Raw genomic sequence first — 21,261 nt, 5'->3', positions numbered from 1 at the left:
ACTATACAGACACACACACACACACGCACGCACACACGTACGCACGCACGAACCAGGAGAGTCTTCCAACGACCACAGCAGCAAGCAATCAGAGGCAGCTCTTCCCCATGTTCACTGACTTCTACCTCTGGGACCCCCTTAGAGAACTATGAAATTCTGATCTTTATAATCGACCAAAGAGAGGCAAGCTTTCTCCTTCCTACTGGTCCATAGCACTCAGTTGAGACCCAGGGAGAAGAAACAAAGGCACAGATCTGACCATCTCCCTTCTTGCCACTGTCTCACCTATTATTTTGCCCACACACCCCTAGGATCTCAGGGGTTAGGTTTTTCCCTATGCCATATCATCATCCTTTCTGACTCCAGTTTCTTGACTAAATGGCAGAGATACCCTCTCCAGCCAATGAGAAAAACTCCTGATCTGACCAACTAGGCCTAGTCCTTGACATGCTAAGAGAGATATAAAGATATATGGAAAGTCCTTTCAGTCTCAAACTACCTATTATCTTGCTACATAACCACATTTTGAATATGAGCCATTAAATGCTGCCTCATTCAAAACTTGTTGTTTTTTCACAAACTGCAAATATACATAGAGAGAAGGAATCTATAAAAATAAAAGATTTAAGGAGCATAACTTCAATGTAATCATGATAAAATATCAAACAAACCTAAACTGATTTTAATAACTTGAAAAAACTTCCCATAGACCAAGAAAGCTTTGTTGGTGAATTCTGTCAAATATATAAAGAAACATTAATATCAATTCTACACAATCTCTTCCAGAAATTAGAAGTGAAGGGAATATTTCACAACTTATTCTATGAGGCCAGTGTTATTACCCAGATACTAAAGACAGACAAAGACATTATAAAAAAGTAAACTACAAATCAATATCCCTTACGAACATAGAAGCAAAAATCCTCAGCAAAATACTAACAAACTGAATCCAGCAACATATAAAGAGGACTATACACCATAAACAAGTGGAATTTATCCCAAAAATACAAAGTTGATTTAACATCAGAAAATCCATGAATACAACACTGTATTAATAGAACAAAGGGCAAAGCCCACATGATCATTTCAATAGGTGCAGACAAGGCATTCGACAAAAATTCAACACCTTCCACTATAAAAACCCTTGACAAACTAACAGTAGGAAGGAACTTCCTCAATCTGATAAAGGGCATCTATGAAAAACCTACAGCTTTCATCACACTAAATGGCAAAACACTGAATCATTTCCCCGTAATATTGGGAACAAGACAAAGATGTCCATTCTCTTCACTTCTATTCAACAATGGCCAGGGCAATTGGCAAGAAAAATAAATAACAGGCATCCAGATTGGAAAGGAAGAAGTAAAACTGTGTTTGCAGATGATAGAATCTTAAATAGAAAATCCCAAGTAATCCATTTAAAATCTATTAGAATAATAATGATTATTTCTTGAATATGTGTAAGCACATTTGACTGTCCTTTATGATTGGCTTACCACCTTCTATTGATTCTTATTTTGTGATTGGCTTTATTCCTTTGATAACGATGTAAGTTTAAAAAACTAAAGCTCTAAACTGTTCTTAGAAACAATGATCAGTACATATACGTAAACTAAAAAAAAAAAGTGTAGTATATTGTATATATGTATTTGCATGCAATATACTGTGTATGTGCAGTCAAATTGTAACAATTCTACCTAATAAAACAGAAAAAAAAAGAAAAAATCTATTAGAATAAATGAGTTTAGCAATATTGTAAGATACAAGATCAATATACAAAAATCATTGTATGTATATATGTTAGCAATAAACAACCTGAAAATAAAATTTAAATAAAAATAAAATTTAACTTAACCAAACAAGTGTAAGAATTGTACCTTGAAAACTATAAAATATTGTTGAAAAATTAAAGAGGATCTAAATAAATGAAAAGATATATTTTCAAGATTTGGAAAAACTTAATATTGTGAAGTCGGTAATATTTCCCAAATTGATCAACAGATTCAGCACAATCCATGTCAAAATCCTAGCTGTATTTTTTGCAGAAATTGAGAAGCTGATCATAAAATTTACATGGAAATGCAAGAGACTCAGAATAGCCAAAATAATTATGAAAGAGAAGAACACAGTTGGTGGACTCACACTTTCTGATTTCAAAACTTACTACACACTACAATAATTAAGATAATATGGTACTAATAGAAGGATAAACATGCAGCTCAGTGAAATAGAATTGAGAGTTCATAAATAAACCCTAACATTTATAACCAATTTTTACAAATGAACTGAGACAATTCAGTAGAGAAAAGAATCTTTTTTTTTTCAGCAAATGGTGATGGGACAACCAGATATCAACATTCAAAAAAATAACTTTGGATCGCTACTTCACACAATACACAAAAATTAACTCAAAGTAGATCATAGACCTAGATATAAGAGCTAAAACACTTAGAAGAAAATATAGGAGTAAAGCTTCATGATCTTGGGTTTCTTAGATATAACACAAAAAGCACAAGTGATAAAAGACAAGACAGATAAATTGGACTTCATAAAAATTAAAAACTTTTCTACTTTAACAGAGCCATCAAGAAAGTGGGGTGGGGGGACCTCTCCCTTGGCACTACCTACAGAAGTGGCAGTCATCTCCTACTTGGTAGCATGGCTGCCCTCAGACCCCTCATGAAGCCCAGGATCATCAAAAAGAGGACCAAGAGGTTCATCTGGCACCAGTCAGACTGATACATCAAAATTAAGTGGAACTGGCAGAAAGCCAGTGGCATTGACAATAGGGTGCACAGTAGATTCGAGGGCCAGATCTTGACACCCAACATCAGTTATGGGAGCAACAAGATAACAAGGCACATGCTTCCCGGCGGCTTCCAGAAGTTCCTGGTGCACAAGGTCAAGGATCTAGAAGTGCTGCTGATGTGCAACAAATCTTACTGTGTTGAGATTGCTCACAATGTCTCTCCAAAAACAGCAAAGCCATTGTTGAAAGAGCAGCCCAGCTGGCCATCAGAGTCACCAATTCCTAATGCCATGCTGCGCAGCAAAGAAAATGAATAGACAGCTCCTGTGCACATTGCATTTGTGTTAATAAAACCATGAAACTCAGCAAAAAAAAAAAAAAAGGAGGTGCAGAAGCCAACAGACTGGAATAAAATATTTGAAGGTCATATATCTGATAAAGGGCTTGTATCCAGAAAACACAAAGAACTCTTACAACTCAACAATAAGTAGATAAATAACCAATTTAAAAATGAGTAAAGAGCACTATATACAATAGCCAAGACATGGAAACAATCTAAATGTCCATCAACAGAGAACTGGATAAAGAAGTTACGGTATATTTATACAATGGAATACTACACCGCCATAAAAAATAAAATAATGTCATTTGCAGCAACATGGATGGACCTGGAGATCATCATCCAAAGTGAAGTAAGCCAGAAAGAGAAATGAAAAAACCCATATGACAGCACTTATATGTGGAATCTAAAAAAAGAAAAAGAAGACACTAATGAACTCATCTATAAAACAGAAACAAACTCACAGACATAGTAAGCAATCTTATGGTTACTAGGGGGAAAGAGGGTTGGAAGGGATACATTTGGGAGTTTGAGATTTGCAAATATTAACTACTACATATAAAAATAGATAAAAAGCAAATATATTCTGTATAACACAGGGAACTATATTCAATATCTTGTAATAACCTTTTATGAAAACAAATATATGTATGTATATGTATGACTGGGACATTATGCTGTACACCAGCGATTGACACATTATAATTGACTATACTTCAATAAATAAATATATATATATATATATATATATATATATATATATATATATATTTGTGTGTGTGTGTGTGTGTGTATATATATATATAAAATAAGTAAAAAATTAAAAGTAGAAAAGAATTTGAATGGACATTTCACCAAAGAAGATACAATAACAGTGACCAATAAGCACATGAAAAGATGTTCAACATTTAGTCATTAGGAGAATGCAAATCAAAACCACAATGAGACACCACATCACACTCATGAGGAGGGCTCTGATCAAAAAGACAGATAATAACAAATGTGAGGACATGGAGAAATTGGCACCCTCATATGCTGCTGATGGGAAAGTAAAATGGTGTAGCCTTTTTGGAAAATAATTTGACAGTTCCTCAAAATGTTAAACATAGAGTCACCATATGACCCAACAATTCTACTCCAAGTTATATGCCCAAGATAAATGAAAACATATGTCCCCACAAGACTTTTACACAAATGTTCATAGCAGCATTATCCTTAATAACCAAGAAATGGAAAAAAAAACCTCCATTGATGATGAATAAGCAAAATGTGGTTTATACATATGATGGACTATACTTTGGTCATAAAAAAGAATGAAGTACTGATACGTGCCACAACATAGATGAACTTTGAAAACTTTCTGTAAATGAAAGACACAAAGGACTACACTGTATCATATCATTTTAATGAAATGTCCACAATAGGCACATTCATAGATAGAAAGTAGATTGGTAGCAGCCTAGAGCTAGTCGGGGGAGGAGATAGTGGTGGGCTGGGAGGAATGGGGAGTGCCTGATAATGGATACAAGCTTTCTTTATGGGATGATGAAAATGTATTAAAATTAGATTAGGGTAATAGTTGCACATCTTTGTAAATATACTAAAAACATTGAATTCTATACCTTAAATGAGTGAACTATATAGTTTGTAAATTACATGTTTAGGGAAATGGCAGGTGTCCACTCTCGAACTTCTAGAATTGTTTCTCGGTGCTGGCAGCCTTAGTGACCTCAAGCATGTTGAAGGGCACAGATGAAATAAGATTGTCTATAAATTGATCACTGGTGATGGATATCTAGGATTCATTATACTATTTTCTCAACTTTTGTACATGTTTAACTTTTTCATTATAAAAATTTTTTCCACTATTTGTTTCTTTCTCTTTGCCTCGTTTCTGTTACAAACCCTAATCTCTTCTCAAACAGATGCAGGCCTCAAACCAACCATGATGATGTCATATATTCAGAAAGATAAAGCAAAAAGCATATTACTGGCTCTCAAAATACTACCTAAAATTAAAATAGTATTATTGTCACAAAATTTAAGACAGTGATTCTCAATTTGGGGGTTATGGACCCAGGGAACCAACCCTTGGGGGAGTTGGTGTTTACACAAGTACTCCAAGTATTGTCTAAAGATGGAATAAACAACATTATATATATTAAGAGGTATGTATATATACACATATATACATATACATAACTATTTTAGAGGTGTGTTTTTAATTTCCAAATATATGGAGTTTTTGTAATTATCTTTCCTTTTTTGATTTCTAACTTAATTACACAGGGGGTGAGAAATTATGTTTTGTGTCAATGCATGTCAAACATTAATGTGCTAGTGAATCCCCTGGGGATCTTGTCAAAATGCAGATTCTGACTCAGGGTGACTGAAACAGGGCCTGAGCTTCCACATTTCCAACAGGCTTTCAAGGGCTACTGCTGCTGCTCTGTGGACCAAGCTATTCAAGGGGTCTATAGACACCAATTCCCTGTAATCTGTTGAGATTTGCTTTATATATAGTTAATGTTCACAAATATTCCACAGGCATTTGGAAGTAAGGCATATTACCTAATTATTGAGTGCAGTGTTCTACATAAATTCATTAGATCAACATGGTTAATTGTGATAGTCAAGTTTTCTGAATCCTGTTCATTTATCTGCTTGATCTACCAAATACTGAGAGAAATATAAATCTCTTACTCTGACAGTGGATTTGTCCATTTTTTTCTTATAGTTTTGTAAAGTTTTACTTCATGCATTTTAAAACTGTATTTTTAGGTGCACAGAATTGGAAATATTTTATCTTCTTGATGAATTAAAGTTCTATCATTATAAGATTCCCACTTCAATTTCTAGTACAACTTACCAACCGATTTATTTTGGACAACATTTGCCATCTTTTTACTTTCAACTTTTCTGAGTCTTATGTCTTAAATATTTCACTTGTAAACAGTATGCTACTCAATTTTATTTCTTGGTCCAGTTTTCATATGAATAATTAAAAAGGTCTTAGAATGTTTTAACTCTGATCACCTCCTTCCTGACTTACATGTACAAGTAATTTGCACTTTCTTTTTTGACACCCCCGCAAGTTTAGACATTAATATTATTTTATAGCAATATTTGTTTAGATTTACCCACAGATTTACAATTTTCTTTACTAGATCTTCCACCTTGCAGCTAAGACTTTTGTTCTGGAATTTTCTCCTTCTGCTTGAGAAATATTTTTTAACAGTACTGTTCAATCTGCTGTCCAAAATGGTGGGAACTTTCTGTATCTGCACTGTCCAATATGCTAGTCACTAGCCACACGTGACTGCTGAGCACTTGAAATGTGGCAAATGTGATTGCATAAATGAATTTTAAATTTTATATAATTTTTATTTTAATAGTTATATATGGCTATTGGCTGCCGCACTAGACAGTGTAACATTAGAAGTTATTTAGTCAAGATTTTTTCATGATCAATTGTCTCCATTTTTGTTGATCTGAAACTGTATTTATTTCTTCTTCTTGAAAGATAATTTCTCTAACTAGACAATTCTAGGTTGACACACTTTTCCTACAATTTCTGCTCATCTGGACTCAAGACTGATGTTCAGACTGGCTTGCTTGACCATACCTTTTTTTTTTCTCTTGGCAATGCTATCTAGGAACCCTATTGGCTCTCCATCCAGCCTGAAAAGTCTGACAAATGGGAAGCAGGTTGCTGCCCAGCAAAGACCTCTAGGGGGTAGTGTTGCCTAACTCCATAAGCCACCCTCCAGTATTCATCAGCATCTAGCCAAAGTAGTGTTTTATGTATGCCAGTCGCTTTTTTTTTTTCTTTTTTTCCACCCTTCTTCTAGTCCCCTAAGTTTTTAAGTGAAGGTTCTTTTGAGTAATCCCAACCTGTTTCAACTGAGCTATGGAAAAAGTTTAAAGGACTTTTTCCCTCAACTCTCAGCCTGGAAAACAAAGAGGATTGTCATACCTCTGGAGACTAAGTATCACCTCTGGAGGTGATAGCGAGGACTCCAGGGGGAGGAAGAAGAAACAGAGAACAGAGGAGAACTCAGAACTTTATTTCTTCCATCATTTTCTAGCAAGCTAGGACATGAACAGTAAAAACTTCAGCTATCCAATAGCATATTAAAAATCTTCAACTTTTAGAACAATAACTCCAGACCTAAAAGTGACTAAAAAAATAAAACACTCATGGTAGTGAATAATTGGCTCTGATCACTAAGCTGAGAAGCACAAAAGGCCCTATGATTTACGCTCAAAGTGCTCCAATCCATCAGTTTGATGCATACAAAACCAGAGCCCTGACTATTTAGCAATGCCTAGAAAAGGCCAGTTCTTGTACATGTATCAAGGGTGCCCTGAAGGGGACATATCACATCATTATTTTGACATCTTTACAGGTAGAACCTGTAGGAAAGGGAAAAAGTGCCATTTAAAAGTTAGTGGAAAACAGAGGGAAAGCCTTATGACACTGGATTTGGCAATGATTTCTTGGATACAGCACCAAAAGTACAGACAACAAAAGAAACAACAGACAAATTGGACTTCATCAAAATTTAAAACATTGGTACATCAAAGGGTACTACCAAAAGAGTAAAAAACAACCTACAGAATTGGGGAAAATATTTGCAAACCATGTATCTGATAAGGGATTGATATTCAGAATATATGAAGAACTCCTACAATTCAACAACAACAACAAAACTAGTTTTAAAAAGGGCAAATGACTTGAATAGACATTTCTCAAAAGAAGATATACAAATAGTCAATAAGCACATGAAAAGATGTTCAACATTACTAGTCATCAGATAAATGCAAATGAAAACCACAAGAGATACCACTTCACACCTATTAAGATGGACATTATAAAATTTAAAAATTTTTAAAGAAAATAACATGTGTTGGTGAGGATATGGAGAGATTGGAACCCTTGTGCACTGTTGGTGGCAATGTAAAGTGAAGAATAGTGGTTCTTCAAAAAATTAAACCATGGGATCCAGCAATTCTATTTCTGGATATATAACCCCCAAAAAGTAAAAGCAGGGACTTAGATATTTATACACTCATATCCATAGCAGCATTATTCACAACAGCTAAAACATGGAAGCAACCCAAGTGTCAGCTAACAGAAGAATGGATAAGCAAAATGTGGTATATACATACAATGGAATATTATTCAGCCTTAAAAAGGAAGGAAATTCTGACATGCTACAACCTGGATGAAACTTGAGGATGTTATACTAAGTGAAATAAACTAGTCACAAAAGAACAAATATTATATGATTCTACTTAAATGAGGTACTTAGAGCAGTGAACATCATGTAGACAGTAGGATGGTGGTTGCCAGGCCAAGAGGAGAAGAGAATGGAAAGTTACTGTTTAATGGATACAGAGCTTCTGTTCTGCAACATGAGAAGAGTTCCATGGATGGATGGTGGTGATGGTAGCACAACAATGTGAAGGTACTTAAAACCACTGAACCATACACTTAAAATGATTAAGATGGTAGATTTTATGTTATGTGTATTTCACCACAATTAAAAAACAAAACAAAAAAACATAAGCCTCAGCTTAGAGGAGCCAGAAATTACTTTTACTTATTTGTCTAAAGTTGGTGAGACTCTCACTTACTGGCTAGCAGCAACCAGTCATTCATTCAGCAAATATTTTCTGAGCATGTGCCATATGCTAGGTACTCCTCTAGACACCTGGGATACAGCAGTGAATAAAACAGAAAGCCTAATTTTCACAGAGCTTACATTCTAAATTGATTGATATTCAAGACTCATTTCAAAACCTTAATGGAGATATATTAATTTGCAAAAAGAACCAGAACTGACTGTTAACCTAAGAAATACATGCAGTCTTTTAACACATAAAAATACGTCCAACTTCACTCAAACTAAAGAAATGCAAATTAAAACGACACTTTGTTCCCCTATAGATTGACAGAAGGTCCAAACTGTTGAAAACACTCTGTAAGGCGGTAGGGGAACACACACTCACACATTGCCACTGTCAGGGCAAAATGGCACATTTTCCATGCATAGCCATTAAGAAATATAACACCATGAACAATTAAGCATCAGCCAGCTTCCCAGTGCGTTCAACAACAGCATATCCCCTGCCATGGGAATTGAATTCAATTTGAACCTGTCACTCTCCTTTAAGAACAAATTCTAAGAAGAGGGGAGGGTGTAGCTCAGTGGTAGAGTGTGTGCTTAGCATGCATGAGGTCCTGGGTTCAATCCCCAGTGCCTCCATTAAAAATAAATAAATAAATAAACTCAATTACCTACCTCCCCAAAACGAAACAAACAAACAAAAATAAATGTAAAAAAAAAAGAGAACAAATTCTAAGAAATAAATGAAAATTTATAAAGACATCAATGGGAGGGTGCTTGTTGCAGCATATTTGAAATAGCAAAAACTGCAAAAAGAAATCTGAATGTTTATCAGTCAAGAAATAGTTGGATAAATAATGGTATGTTCTTACTACAGAATGTTATGGAATCATTGAAAATAGCTAGATTTATCAACATTCCACCATATATTGAATAAAAATTAAGTTGCAGACAAAAAATGCATCATCATAATAATAGCTAATACTTAAATTGCATTGACACTGCATCAGTGTTCTAAGAGTTTTTCATACAGTATCTCATTCGATCCTCACAACAACCCTATGAGGTAAGCAGTGTTATTATCCCATTTCAAATATGAGGATATCCAGGCATAGAGAGATTGAGTAACCTGCCCAAGATTAAATAGCTAGAGCCTAGAATGGAATCCAGGCACACTGGCTCTGGGGAACCAGCATATAATTATATAGTATCTTGTCTCTAAACACAATTCTGTGTTTGAGTATATGTGAATACAAATGCATAAATATATGTTTGAATACATAAATATGGTATATGTGAGTTTAGGCATATATCACTACACCTATATACATAAGGTTAGCAGGGAAATAGAAAGAATACCCAGTAAATGATTAATAATGGTTATACCTCTGGGTGCTAGGTGGAATGAGAGAAGTAGGGGAAGGAATTTTTACTGTGTTATATAGTTTTTGTGCCTGTGAGGTTTTTGTGGTTTATTAATTTGTGGTTTCCAGAAACTTTTTTCCCAATTTTTCTTCACTGTAGTAAAGTATACATAACATTAAATTTACTATTTTAACAATTTTTAAGTGCACAGTTCAATGGCCTTAAGTACCTTCACATTGTTGTGCTACCATCACTACCATCCATCCACAGAACTCTTCATGTTGTGAAACTGAAACTCTACATCCATTAAACAATAACTCTCCATTTTCTCCTCCTTCCCACAGCCGTTGGCAACCATCATTCTGTTTACATGATTTTGACTACTCCAAATATCTCATGTAAATGGAATTCTATAGTACTTGTCTTCTTGTGACTGACTTATTTCACTTAGCATAATGTCCTCAAATTTCATCCATGTTGTAGCATATGTCAGAATTTCCTTGCTTTTTAAGGCTGAGTTATATTCCATTATGTATATATCATATTTTCCTTATCCATTCATCTGTTAATGGACACTGGAGTTGCTTACATGTTTTAACTATGGTGAATAATGCTGCTATGAACATGGGTGAATACCTATCTGTTTGGACCCCTGCTTTCACTTTTGGGGGGTTAATATTCAGATGCAGAATTGCTGGATCACATAGTAATTCTATATTTCATTTTTGAAGAACTACCATACTGTTTTTCACAGCACCTGTACCATTTTACATTCCCATCAACAGGGCACAAGGGTTCCCATTTCTTCATATCCTCACTAATGTTTATTTTCTGTTTTTTGTTTCTTGCTTTGTTTTGGGGTTTTTTGTTGTTATTGCTGTTTATTTTGATAGCAGCCATCGTAACGACTGTGAGGTGATATTTCGTTGTACTCTTGATCTGCACTTCCCTAAGCACCTTTCTTGTGCTTTTTGGTCATTTGTGTATCTTCTTTTGAGAAATGTCTATTCAAATCCTTTGCCTATTTTTGTTTCCTTGTTGCTGTTGTTGGTTTGAGTAAATTTTGAAACAAAACAAACAAAAATTAACAGCAGGTTTAGAAGGATTCTCCCTAAGACCCATCCATCAAAACCTTAGTGGATTTACCACTCACACTTTCCCAGCTGTCAGGAGTCATTTAAAATTTTTACAATTGGATCTACTTTCTATATCCTCATCACACTCCCAAGCCACCCCCTTTTGTGTGTGCTCGCTCAAATTACTAGTCTTGTTTACTCACCCCTCTTTTCTCTTTCTTCCTGTGGATTTGTAGGGCAGTTCAACATCATCTTCTACAATGTACATTCACTTAATTGAAAACTTTTACTGAGTTGCTGTCTTCTTTTCCTTCTCCAGTCTAAATTTTCGAAAATTCTTTAAAATTGGTTTTCGCTCTGGTAGAGGGAAGAAATGACAGACTCCTCAGACCCGAGAGGAGGGCGCCTGAGTGCCACGGGTCAAGCTGCAACCGCCACGTGGAAACATCAAACCCCAGCCTTTTCAACTCCAAATCCCGACATGCAACGCGGCCATGGGTGGGAACAACTTTTGCAGAAACGTTGTGGGACCCAGCAAATGGTGGAATTCGGACTGTTCTCATGCAGAAGAGTGTAATGCCTTGCTGGAAAGTCCGCATGGTCGCTCACTTTCACAAACCTGGCTAACCCGCTGCAAGCTCTGTCTCTTTCCCCAGAAGGTGCTGTGCCTCTCAAGACTCAGCCCTTTGCTCTCCAAGTCCCTTCTGCCTGGAAAGCTTGCGGTTTACCTCCAGTCCTACTCAACTTTATAGTGTTCTTGGATCCACCCCTATTTCCACCCTGGATTAAGACACAAAGTAGAGCTTCAATAAATGCTGATAGGCCAAAAGGATAAACGAAGATATAAAATAGTATAAATTCTTATCCACACACAACTTGGCAGAAAGGTTGTGGAGCTATGACGTCATACAGATCGGGTTCCAATACCAGTTCTTCCACTTACTAGCTGGGTGAACTTCACCCCAGTGAGAGTTAAAGAAATGCCTATTGAACGAATGAATAAGACGTTCCAGCAGAGATGTGTGACTAATTAAAAGAGATAATGCTTGTATCGTTCCTGGCCACAATCAGCATTCAGCAGAATTACTACTCTCCTTGTTCCACGTTCTCTATTATCTAGACTGCGAGTGCCCTGAGGGAAAGGAATGTCTGACTCCCCAAGGTGCCGAGGTGAAGAGAATGAAGACGGAGGACCACAACGTTTAACGTGCTTGAGGCGGGGAAGATTATATATCCAGAAAGGATCTCGCCGCTTCGTAGAGACCACAAGTCTCTTTATCCCACAAGAGTCTGAGCTTGCTCACGTACAAATGACGGCTGGCTATACTTGCAGATGGAGTCTGCAATCCATAGGACGCCATCACCCAGGCGCCTCGACAGGCCATCAACCAGGCTGCTGGGTTAGCACGCCCAGCTCCTTCCTGCTCACACCTCAGGCGCTCAGGGGAGACGCATGCGCACTCCTCTCTCCTCGGCTCCACCCGCCCTCCCTTCGCTAGTCTTTCGCGTTTCGAGTGCTGGGCCTTTTTGTCCACTACCGCGTGCGGTGTCAGTTTCCGTGCGGAAGTGGTGGTCGTGAGGGAAGAAGATGGCGGCTACTGTGGTAGCGCCGCCTGTTGCGGTGGCCGCCCGCGCCAGCAAGCGCAGCGGCAGCGGACCGGGAGGCGGCGGCGGTGGGGCAGCCAGAGGGGCGGAGGAGGAACCACCGCCGCCCCTACAAGCAGTTCTGGTGGCGGACAGCTTCGACCGCCGCTTCTTCCCCATCTCCAAGGACCAGCCTCGGGTGAGCGCCGCGCGCGAGAGCTGCCAGAGGGCCCAGAGGTGGCGAGGCTTCAGCAAGTTATCCTTTCGATTGTCTAGTGAAGCGGGCTCTGGAAGCACTTGTGTGCACTCCGTTTCCCAGAAATCAGGTTTAACTGGTTGGGAGGAAGGCGGAGAGACCGTCTAAAGCCCCGATGACTGCCTGGCCCAGTGAGTGAGTGGCAGATTTGGGAACTCGTAGTGCTGTCCACCTCAGGTTAAGGATTCCTGCAGAGGGCGAATGTAGAAGCGGTGCCTGTGAGAAGCCTTCACACAGTGATTCAGTGCCCCAGGCGGAGGCTGCGCTGTTTTTCTGTAGAGGAAAGAGATCCTTAGGTAAAAGGGAATGTCATTTCCTGTTGCCTCCAAAAGGGAGGTCATGTGCCTAAAAAAAGAGCAAACTGGTCTGATCCTATAGTAACAGCTGTTTTGGATCTTGAACAGTGTGCTTTTTTTCTTTCCAGGTTTTAATGACAGCTAGTGCCATCTGTCAAAAGGAGAACAGAACGGGTTTAGTGGCTGGTTGCCAATATCCACTGTATTGTCTAGACACTGGGGAATTGGACTGAGCTAGTCCTAGGGATTGCTGGGTCATTCAGCAGTCCCCAGTTCAAAAGAAAGGGATTTGTATTCGGTTCAGGAAAAATCCTCTTTGACTCCCTGCTCCCCAAAATAGTCTAATGGCTCTTTATTTTGGACAAGTGATTGGGATGACTCTTAGAAGGGGATCAAGGAAGGAAATTTTATAGGAAAAAAGGCTTTATGGTACTTAACTTTCTGAAGATTTGATTGATTTCTAGTGTTCTTTTTTCTCAGGGGTAGTCTGCTGTACTTGTAGTAGCTCTGTGTCTGATGCTAAGCAAGTAGATTCCATGCTTACTATATCCAAACTGCAACAGATTAGACTCTGATGTTTAGAGCATGCCATGAACATTAAAGGTAGGAGCCTGGATTACTTTTAAATAGGAAAGATAAAGTAAAATTTGTGTGTGTGAAAACACTGAGAGACGAGTGAAAACTGTAACTGAAATGGGAGAAAGAATGGTACCCAGAGTACCCTCATGGACTCAAGACTTCAGACTGTTCTTCATCTCCTCCCCTCCAGGTCCTCTTGCCCCTGGCCAATGTGGCACTAATTGACTACACTCTGGAATTTCTGACTGCCACAGGTGTACAGGAAACCTTTGTCTTTTGTTGCTGGAAGGCTGCTCAAATCAAGGACCATTTGTTGTAAGGCTCTGCAACTTTTCTTTCCATGTTTTACCTTTTTTTTTTTTTTTTTCCAGTTTCCTTAGGATGGATGTAACTAAATAAAGGGAAATTGTGAGGGAGAAAAGTGTCCATTTGGATCCCATCATAAGATCTAAGGGCATTCTCTTCACTTAGGTGAGCAGCTGGCACTGTGACAAAGATTAAAGAAAAACATTTTGCTTTTTTCTGAATTTTACTTGCAAAGTTTGGTCCCACTGGGTTTTCCTTTTTATTTAGTGGCTCCAATATGCAAGTAACAAGAGTAACATCCTTATTTTTCCACTGAGCTTCTAAATATTGAGCTCTTCCTCATCTTTGTAGTCCCAGTGCCTAGCTTAGTACCAAGCAAATAGTAAACACTTAACAAATGTTTGGTGAAGTCATTTTGAAAAAGAATGACTCTCAGCGTTTATGGAAGTTTGGGAAATAGAGTCTAGGATATTAGCATGATCTTCATCAGACAGTTCCTAAATTTAGTATGAGCTTTGAAAGGAGAAGAGTAACATGAAAAGTGTATTCCCAAGATACTTTGTAACCCAAGTCTCAGCAGGATTTTTAGTTCAAATCCATGTTTGGGGTCAGGGTATGGAGAGGAAGTAACCATGTTTCTCTAACCCATAAAACAAGACTGAGAACAGACTATGCTGAAACCATTCATTACAGTTCATAAATCTCTTTGAAGTCAAGGACGCTGGCAGGAACCCAAAAAAAGCCAAAGCAAAGGAGTGCAAATGTGGGAGAAATAGGGAAGCTCTACATGATCTTTATGCTTGATTTACTCATCCCCCTCACCCCTCTTCCTTTAGGAAATCCAAGTGGTGCCGCCCTACATCCCTCAATGTAGTTCGAATAATTACATCAGAGCTATATAGATCACTGGGGGATGTTCTCCGTGACGTTGATGCCAAGGCCTTGGTGCGCTCTGACTTCCTTCTGGTGTATGGGGATGTCATCTCAAACATCAGTATTACCAGAGCCCTGGAAGAACACAGGTCAGGATGGGGAAATGGTAGAGACAAGGTTTGGGACCAGCAGAGCCCTAAGACTGCTTTATTGCAGCTCTCTCCCTCCTATCCTTTATAGGTTGAGGCGGAAGCTAGAAAAAAATGTATCTGTGATGACAATGATCTTCAAGGAGTCATCCCCTAGCCACCCAGCTCGTTGCCCCGAGGACAACGTGGTAGTGGCTGTAGATAGTGCCACAAACCGGGTTCTCCATTTCCAGAAGACTCAAGGCCTCCGACGTTTTTCTTTTCCCCTGGTATGCAGGTATCTGGGGTCCTTGAAGTGGGAAGGTGACAGTCTTCAGCAGGAAAGACAACTTAAAGTCCTTGTAACTTCTCCCCACAGAGCTTATTCCGGGGCAGTGGAGATGGAGTGGAGATTCGCTATGATTTACTGGATTGTCATATCAGCATCTGCTCTCCTCAGGTGAGCTCTTTAGGGCCAAGGCTGCACATCCAAAGAGTAGAACTCTGAGGGTGTATGATCACCCTCTTAGAAAGCCAGGGTGTATTTCTTCGCCCTCATACTCTTATCTGTTCTACAGCAAGTAGGTACAATCATCTTGACCCCAATATTTCATTAGCAGCCTTTTTGGGATTCTAGCCCATGTCCTGCTGTCATAGTGTCTGATAGGTCTCTGGGGGCCTTATCTTTGCTCCCAGAGAATAGCACTTAACCTTGGCCCCCTCTGACTTCCCCCAACAGGTGGCTCAACTCTTCACAGACAACTTCGACTACCAAACCCGAGATGACTTTGTGCGAGGCCTGTTAGTGAATGAGGAGGTAAGAAAAGGCTCCCAATTCCTCTTTAGAAGAGGGCTATGATTTTATCTCATGCTGGTAACTTTTGGTCCCCTTTTATTTTTTATTGACCCTTAGGAGGGAAAAAAAGAGCTGGAGGGGAGAGGGAAGTGGTACACAAAGTCTCAGGCCATTTGGCTCTGACATTGAGAGGCAGTGGGGAACTTAAGAAGGTTAGAAAAGCATTATACCTGGAGATGTTCTTCCTCTCCTGCTTACTTGTATGACATCCCTTTTCTCATCCCATTCAGATCTTAGGAAACCAGATCCACATGCACGTGACAACTAAGGAATATGGTGCCCGGGTCTCTAACCTACACATGTATGCTGCTGTCTGTGCTGATGTCATCCGCCGATGGGTCTACCCTCTCACCCCAGAGATGAACTTCACTGACAGTGCAGCCCAAAGCTGCACTCACTCTCGGCACAACATCTACCGGGGGCCTGAGGTCAGCCTGGGCCATGGCAGCATCTTGGAGGAAAATGTGCTCCTGGGCTCTGGCACTGTCATTGGCAGCAATTGCTCCATCACCAACAGTGTCATTGGCCCCGGCTGTCACATTGGTGAGCACAGGTTGGGAAGTCAAACTGGCAATCAGAGGAGCAGGAACCTGGGGGCCCCAGGTCTCCAGAAAAGGATACAGAGGGATGGTCCCTAAGAATAAGGAACTAGAGTACCTGCCTTAATAAAGGAGGAGACAGGGATGTAAAGACAGTGATACTTTAATTTGTGGCCTGTGAGCCTGTTATTGGATGACTCTTCACATTCCAGGGTACTCTGTATTTCACATTCAGAACTAAGTGGTTAATTAACATGCAATAATAACATCTATTTAGTGCATTGCAGTTTACAAGGGGCTTTTGCATGCATTATTTCATTTAATCCTCACAGAAGCCTTGTGAGGTAGGTATTATTTATCTACAGTTCATAGATAAGTAAAAAGGCTGAAAGAGGTTCTCAGCCAAGGTCATAGCTAATAAGAGACAGTGCTGGGACTTGAATCTGAGTATTATGATTGTAGTTCTAGTGTTCTTTTTACTCTTAGTAAGTCACTGTGGTTGTAACAATGTGATGCTTCTAATGGAACTACCTCTTTAAAAGAACAATAAGATTCTAATTCTAAAATGTACAAGAAAGGGTGGAATAATTTGGTTCTACTCTGAGACATGAATGTGATTCTAATTAGTTTCTTGAGTTCAAGGGGTCCCCAGAAATTTTGACGGTTCTCAGGTTAAGGTATGTAGTCTGTAATTGCTATAAACATGGTGGAGGGTAGTCAGGCTGAGCAGTGTTCTAGCCTCAGGCCTGAGCTTAAAGGAGGAGAAGGTGTTTCTGGTTAATTGAGCATGGAGTAGTAGAGCTCTGTGTAGTAGCGGTGCTGGTGTCAGTCAGCCCCATCCTCCATGAATGGCCCTGGGCTGTAGTCAGAGCCCTGAGTGACCAGGAATCCTTCCTTTCTGTCCTGAGCCAGGTGATAATGTGGTACTGGACCGGGCGTTCCTGTGGCAGGGCGTTCGTGTGGCTGCTGCAGCACAGATCCATCAGTCTCTGCTCTGTGACAATGCTGAGGTCAAAGAAAATGTTATATTGAAGCCACGCTGTGTCCTCACTTCCCAGGTAAGACCTGCTCCACACTGCACACAGGCCCCAAGCTGAGCCAGAAAGGGCATTACATCCATCCAGTCCACTCTGAATTGAGAGTCCAAATCCAGTGGTTTCATTTGTCTTCTACTTCTACTAAACTCACTCTCGTTATCAGGTTGTACTTTTCCCCAGCACACTAATGGATCTGTGCCACCCACTCCTTTTGTCTCCTCCAGGTGGTAGTGGGCCCAAGTATCACGCTGCCTGAGGGCTCAGTGATCTCTCTGCACCCTCCAGATGCGGAGGACGATGAGGATGATGGTCAGTTCAGTGATGATTCTGGAACTGACCAAGAAAAGGAGAAAGTGAAGCTGAAAGGTGTGAGGCTCAGCAGGTGTGGGGCATCTGTGTGTCTCTCTGCCCCATAAAAAAATGAGTGTTTCCTCCTAAGGGATTGGTGCTTCTGCTGGGCCTTTGCTAAAGATCAGTGCCTTTTCCAGGTTACAATCCAGCAGAAGTTGGAGTTGCAGGCCAGGGCTACCTCTGGAAAGCTGCGGACATGAACAAGGAGGAAGAGGAGGAACTACGGCAGAATCTGTGGGGTGAGCTAGCCCTGATTCCTGCCACTCCTGCCCTTCTAGGTCAAAATACCTTGAAGGAGATTGACCACTTCAGAATCAGACTACTGGTTAATTACTTTATTCATGAAGACAGAGCAGATACATTGCTCTCTGTCAATGGCTCTTTCCTTATTTTTCTTTTTTCTCACTCTTATGGATTCTCAGGACTCAAAATCAACATGGAAGAAGAGAGTGAAACTGAAAGTGAGCATAGTATGGATTCTGAGGAACTAGACAGCCGGGCAGGCTCCCCACAGATGGATGACATCAAAGGTGAGTGGCCAGGGGAGCAGTGTCTGGACAAGAGAGGAAGACATCCAGTTTGATTTCATATAAAGTCAGGACTGGATGACTTAAAGCATCACTGGCCCATGAACTTATTCTTGCTTTCATTTTAGTGTTCCAGAATGAAGTCCTGGGAACACTTCAGCGGGGCAAGGAGGAGAACATTTCCTGTGACAATCTAGTCCTAGAGATCAACTCTCTCAAGTAAGAGCACCCCTCCCTATTCTCTTCTCCTTGGGGTAATCCCAGGCAGGTAGAGTTTCTCTCCTGTTAACTTGCCCAAGTGGGAACCTTTCTTTCCCTCAACACCCCAACTGGACAAAACCAGTAGCATGTGGAGCAAGGAGAACGTTAGTTTCTAGCTCTGTGTAGTAGCGGACTTCCCCCTTCCAAAACCCTCCCCTTCCCTGTTCCATCTGACTTCATCTCCCCAGGTATCCTGCCAAAGTCATAGTCCTACAGTATGCTGAAAGGGCCAGTGAAGGCCCTAGTGTCACCCCAATCTCCCCACAGGTATGCCTACAACATAAGCCTAAAGGAGGTGATGCAGGTACTGAGCCACGTGATCCTGGAGTTCCCCCTGCAACAAATGGATTCCCCACTTGACCCAAATCGCTACTGTGCCCTGCTGATTCCTGTAAGCAAAGATTGGGGCTGGGTACAGGGGGTTGGGTGGAGACAGATACACATCCTTGCTGGACTTGACTTTAAAGGAAATCAGAAGTAGAGGGTCCTATTGTAGGATATATGTTACATGTGGTTCCTTTCTCCTTGCCTCTGGACACAGATTGGGTTCTAGAGCTGGTTTGGGTGGTCCAGGGGAGTCAAACTGGATTCAGTACTGAGTGACCTTTGAGACCCCAGCATTGAGACCATACTAGACCCCAAAGATATACCCAGAATAGACCTGGACTGTCATGGTTTCTGAGTGAAATGATTTGACCCAGGATGAGATAAACCTTTAGGATGGGAACAGATATTTTGAGGCAGCCTGCAGCATCTGAACCCCTTCACCCTCCCTGGGAAGTCTTCTCCTTTTCCCCAATCCTGACTGCCAACAACTTGCAAGTCCCTCTGACATAATTCCACAGAGCCTGTATCATCTGTATCATCTCTCTCTTGTCTTGAAAGACCCAGGTTATCAATATTGGTTTTCTTTGCTGTCCAGGTATAGGTGCATGCTCAGGAATACATTGCAGTTTTCCCCTTCCTTCCACAGCTGCTCAAGGCCTGGAGCCCTGTTTTTAGGAACTACGTGAAGCGTGCAGCTGATCATTTGGAAGCATTGGCAGCCATAGAGGACTTCTTCCTGGAGCACGAAGCTCTTATTACTTCCTCGGCCAAGGTGAATACCAGTTCGAGCCTCATAGTCCTGCATTTGCTTTGGAACAGACCTTGGTGACCTCCATGGAGACACAGAACAGGCTGACGTGAATCCGTGTGGAGTTTGGTTAACTGCATCATCCACCCCTAGTGTTGTGCTTATTGCTGGTATAGTACAGCTTGGAGCCAGGCTAGGAAGGCAGCTGTTTGGAGGTTGCCCTCAGAATGCGCAAAGCACTACCCAGCAATAGTTCCAGAAGTTAGACCTGTCCCAGTATCAGAGTGGTACTTATTCTTGTCCATTTTGGAGGAGGCTGCTCGGTGTGTAGAAGAGGGCTGAAGGCTTGGTAGAAAGAGGGGCTAAGATCTTGTCTCCTCTTCCTCTATTATCCATTCTATCTTGCTGGGCCCAGCAAGGCTCCTGAGATCTCTGCTGGCCTTTTGCAGGTACTGATGGCTTTTTACCAGCTGGAGATCCTGGCTGAGGAAACAATCCTGAGCTGGTTCAGCCAAAGGGACATAACTGACAAGGGCCGGCAGTTGCGCAAAAACCAGCAGGTGAGTCAAGCTGCCCTCCTCTCACTGCAGTGGTTGTCTGGTTCCCTGGCTCCTGGCCCTAGACTCCAGGGTGGCTGGTCCCTGGGACTCTGGTTGTTAGAGCTGTTTGTCTGCTGAGGAGAACAGGGGAGGGTTATGTGCCCCTCCCTCAGCTCTCCACTATGCTTCCTTACAGCTGCAGAGGTTCATCCAGTGGCTAAAAGAGGCAGAAGAAGAGTCATCTGAAGATGACTGAAGTTACACTGCTTGCTCCTGTGGGTGTGGTTGATTGCCCTCCTGGTTTCTGGGCCAGGGCAAGTGAGAGGCCAGTTGCAGAGGGATGAGTGCCACCATGAGCTGAGACTTAAAGGAGCAGAGGCTGGAACTACAGTATTCTTCCCACCGCCAGCAACCATGTGCCTGCCATCCATACTGGGGAGTTGGGATGAGGGAAGTTGGGCTGGGTAACAGCTCTGTCTAAGGAGGAGCTAGGCAGGCCCTGCAGTTAGAGGAAGGCCAGAGGAACAGCTCTGTGCTCTGGTTTCCCCACAGGAAACAGCGGAGAGCAGCTGGCCCTCTCTGATGCCTGTATTTGTTGATATTAAAAAACAGAGAGAGGTATACTTGGTTTCTCTCCAACTCTGACTGATCAGCCCTTGAAGTAGATGACCACAGACTTCTGAAACCTCTTTGACAAGGTAGCCTTTCCTTAACACCTGGTGGAGAGGAAGAAGAGGGGTGTTGTGGCCACTAGGTGGTACTGTGGTGCCTCGCTAATTGACCATCGCCAAGGTTCATGGTACTGGTAGGTTTTCTAGCCTTTCTGGACCAATTTGAAGTCCTGGAGTGGTGTGCCTGAACCTATTTACATAAGAGAGTCCTAGTCCAAAC

General features: G+C 40.9%; 1 protein-coding gene across 1 annotated transcript; it reads left to right on the top strand.

The window, feature by feature from the left end:
• The first annotated feature begins 12,708 nt into the window (after positions 1-12,708).
• EIF2B5 (eukaryotic translation initiation factor 2B subunit epsilon) lies at positions 12,709-20,993 on the top strand. The gene is made up of 16 exons (XM_074366925.1): positions 12,709-12,946; positions 14,069-14,193; positions 15,021-15,206; positions 15,298-15,475; positions 15,565-15,645; positions 15,925-16,002; positions 16,272-16,584; positions 17,493-17,638; positions 17,842-17,983; positions 18,106-18,207; positions 18,391-18,498; positions 18,624-18,714; positions 19,024-19,147; positions 19,730-19,855; positions 20,281-20,391; positions 20,567-20,993. The coding sequence occupies exons 1-16, from the start codon at positions 12,752-12,754 to the stop codon at positions 20,624-20,626; spliced, it is 2,166 nt and encodes a 721-aa protein (XP_074223026.1). The 5' UTR covers positions 12,709-12,751; the 3' UTR covers positions 20,627-20,993.
• The last annotated feature ends 268 nt before the right edge of the window (positions 20,994-21,261 follow it).

Source organism: Camelus bactrianus, chromosome 1 (genome assembly GCF_048773025.1).
Source record: "Camelus bactrianus isolate YW-2024 breed Bactrian camel chromosome 1, ASM4877302v1, whole genome shotgun sequence".
In the NCBI taxonomy this organism is placed as follows: domain Eukaryota; kingdom Metazoa; phylum Chordata; class Mammalia; order Artiodactyla; family Camelidae; genus Camelus; species Camelus bactrianus.
The sequence above is the reverse complement of the archived record's forward strand: the minus strand, read 5'-3'. Positions and strand labels throughout refer to the sequence as shown.

Coding starts and splice junctions, on each gene's coding strand:
- EIF2B5 (XM_074366925.1), top strand. CDS start 12,752: ATGGCGGCTACTGTGGTAGCGCCGCCTGTTGCGGTGGCCGCCCGCGCC. Junction 15,207..15,297: donor AGAGCCCTGGAAGAACACAG/GTCAGGATGGGG, acceptor TATCCTTTATAG/GTTGAGGCGGAAGCTAGAAA. Junction 20,392..20,566: donor AGTTGCGCAAAAACCAGCAG/GTGAGTCAAGCT, acceptor GCTTCCTTACAG/CTGCAGAGGTTCATCCAGTG.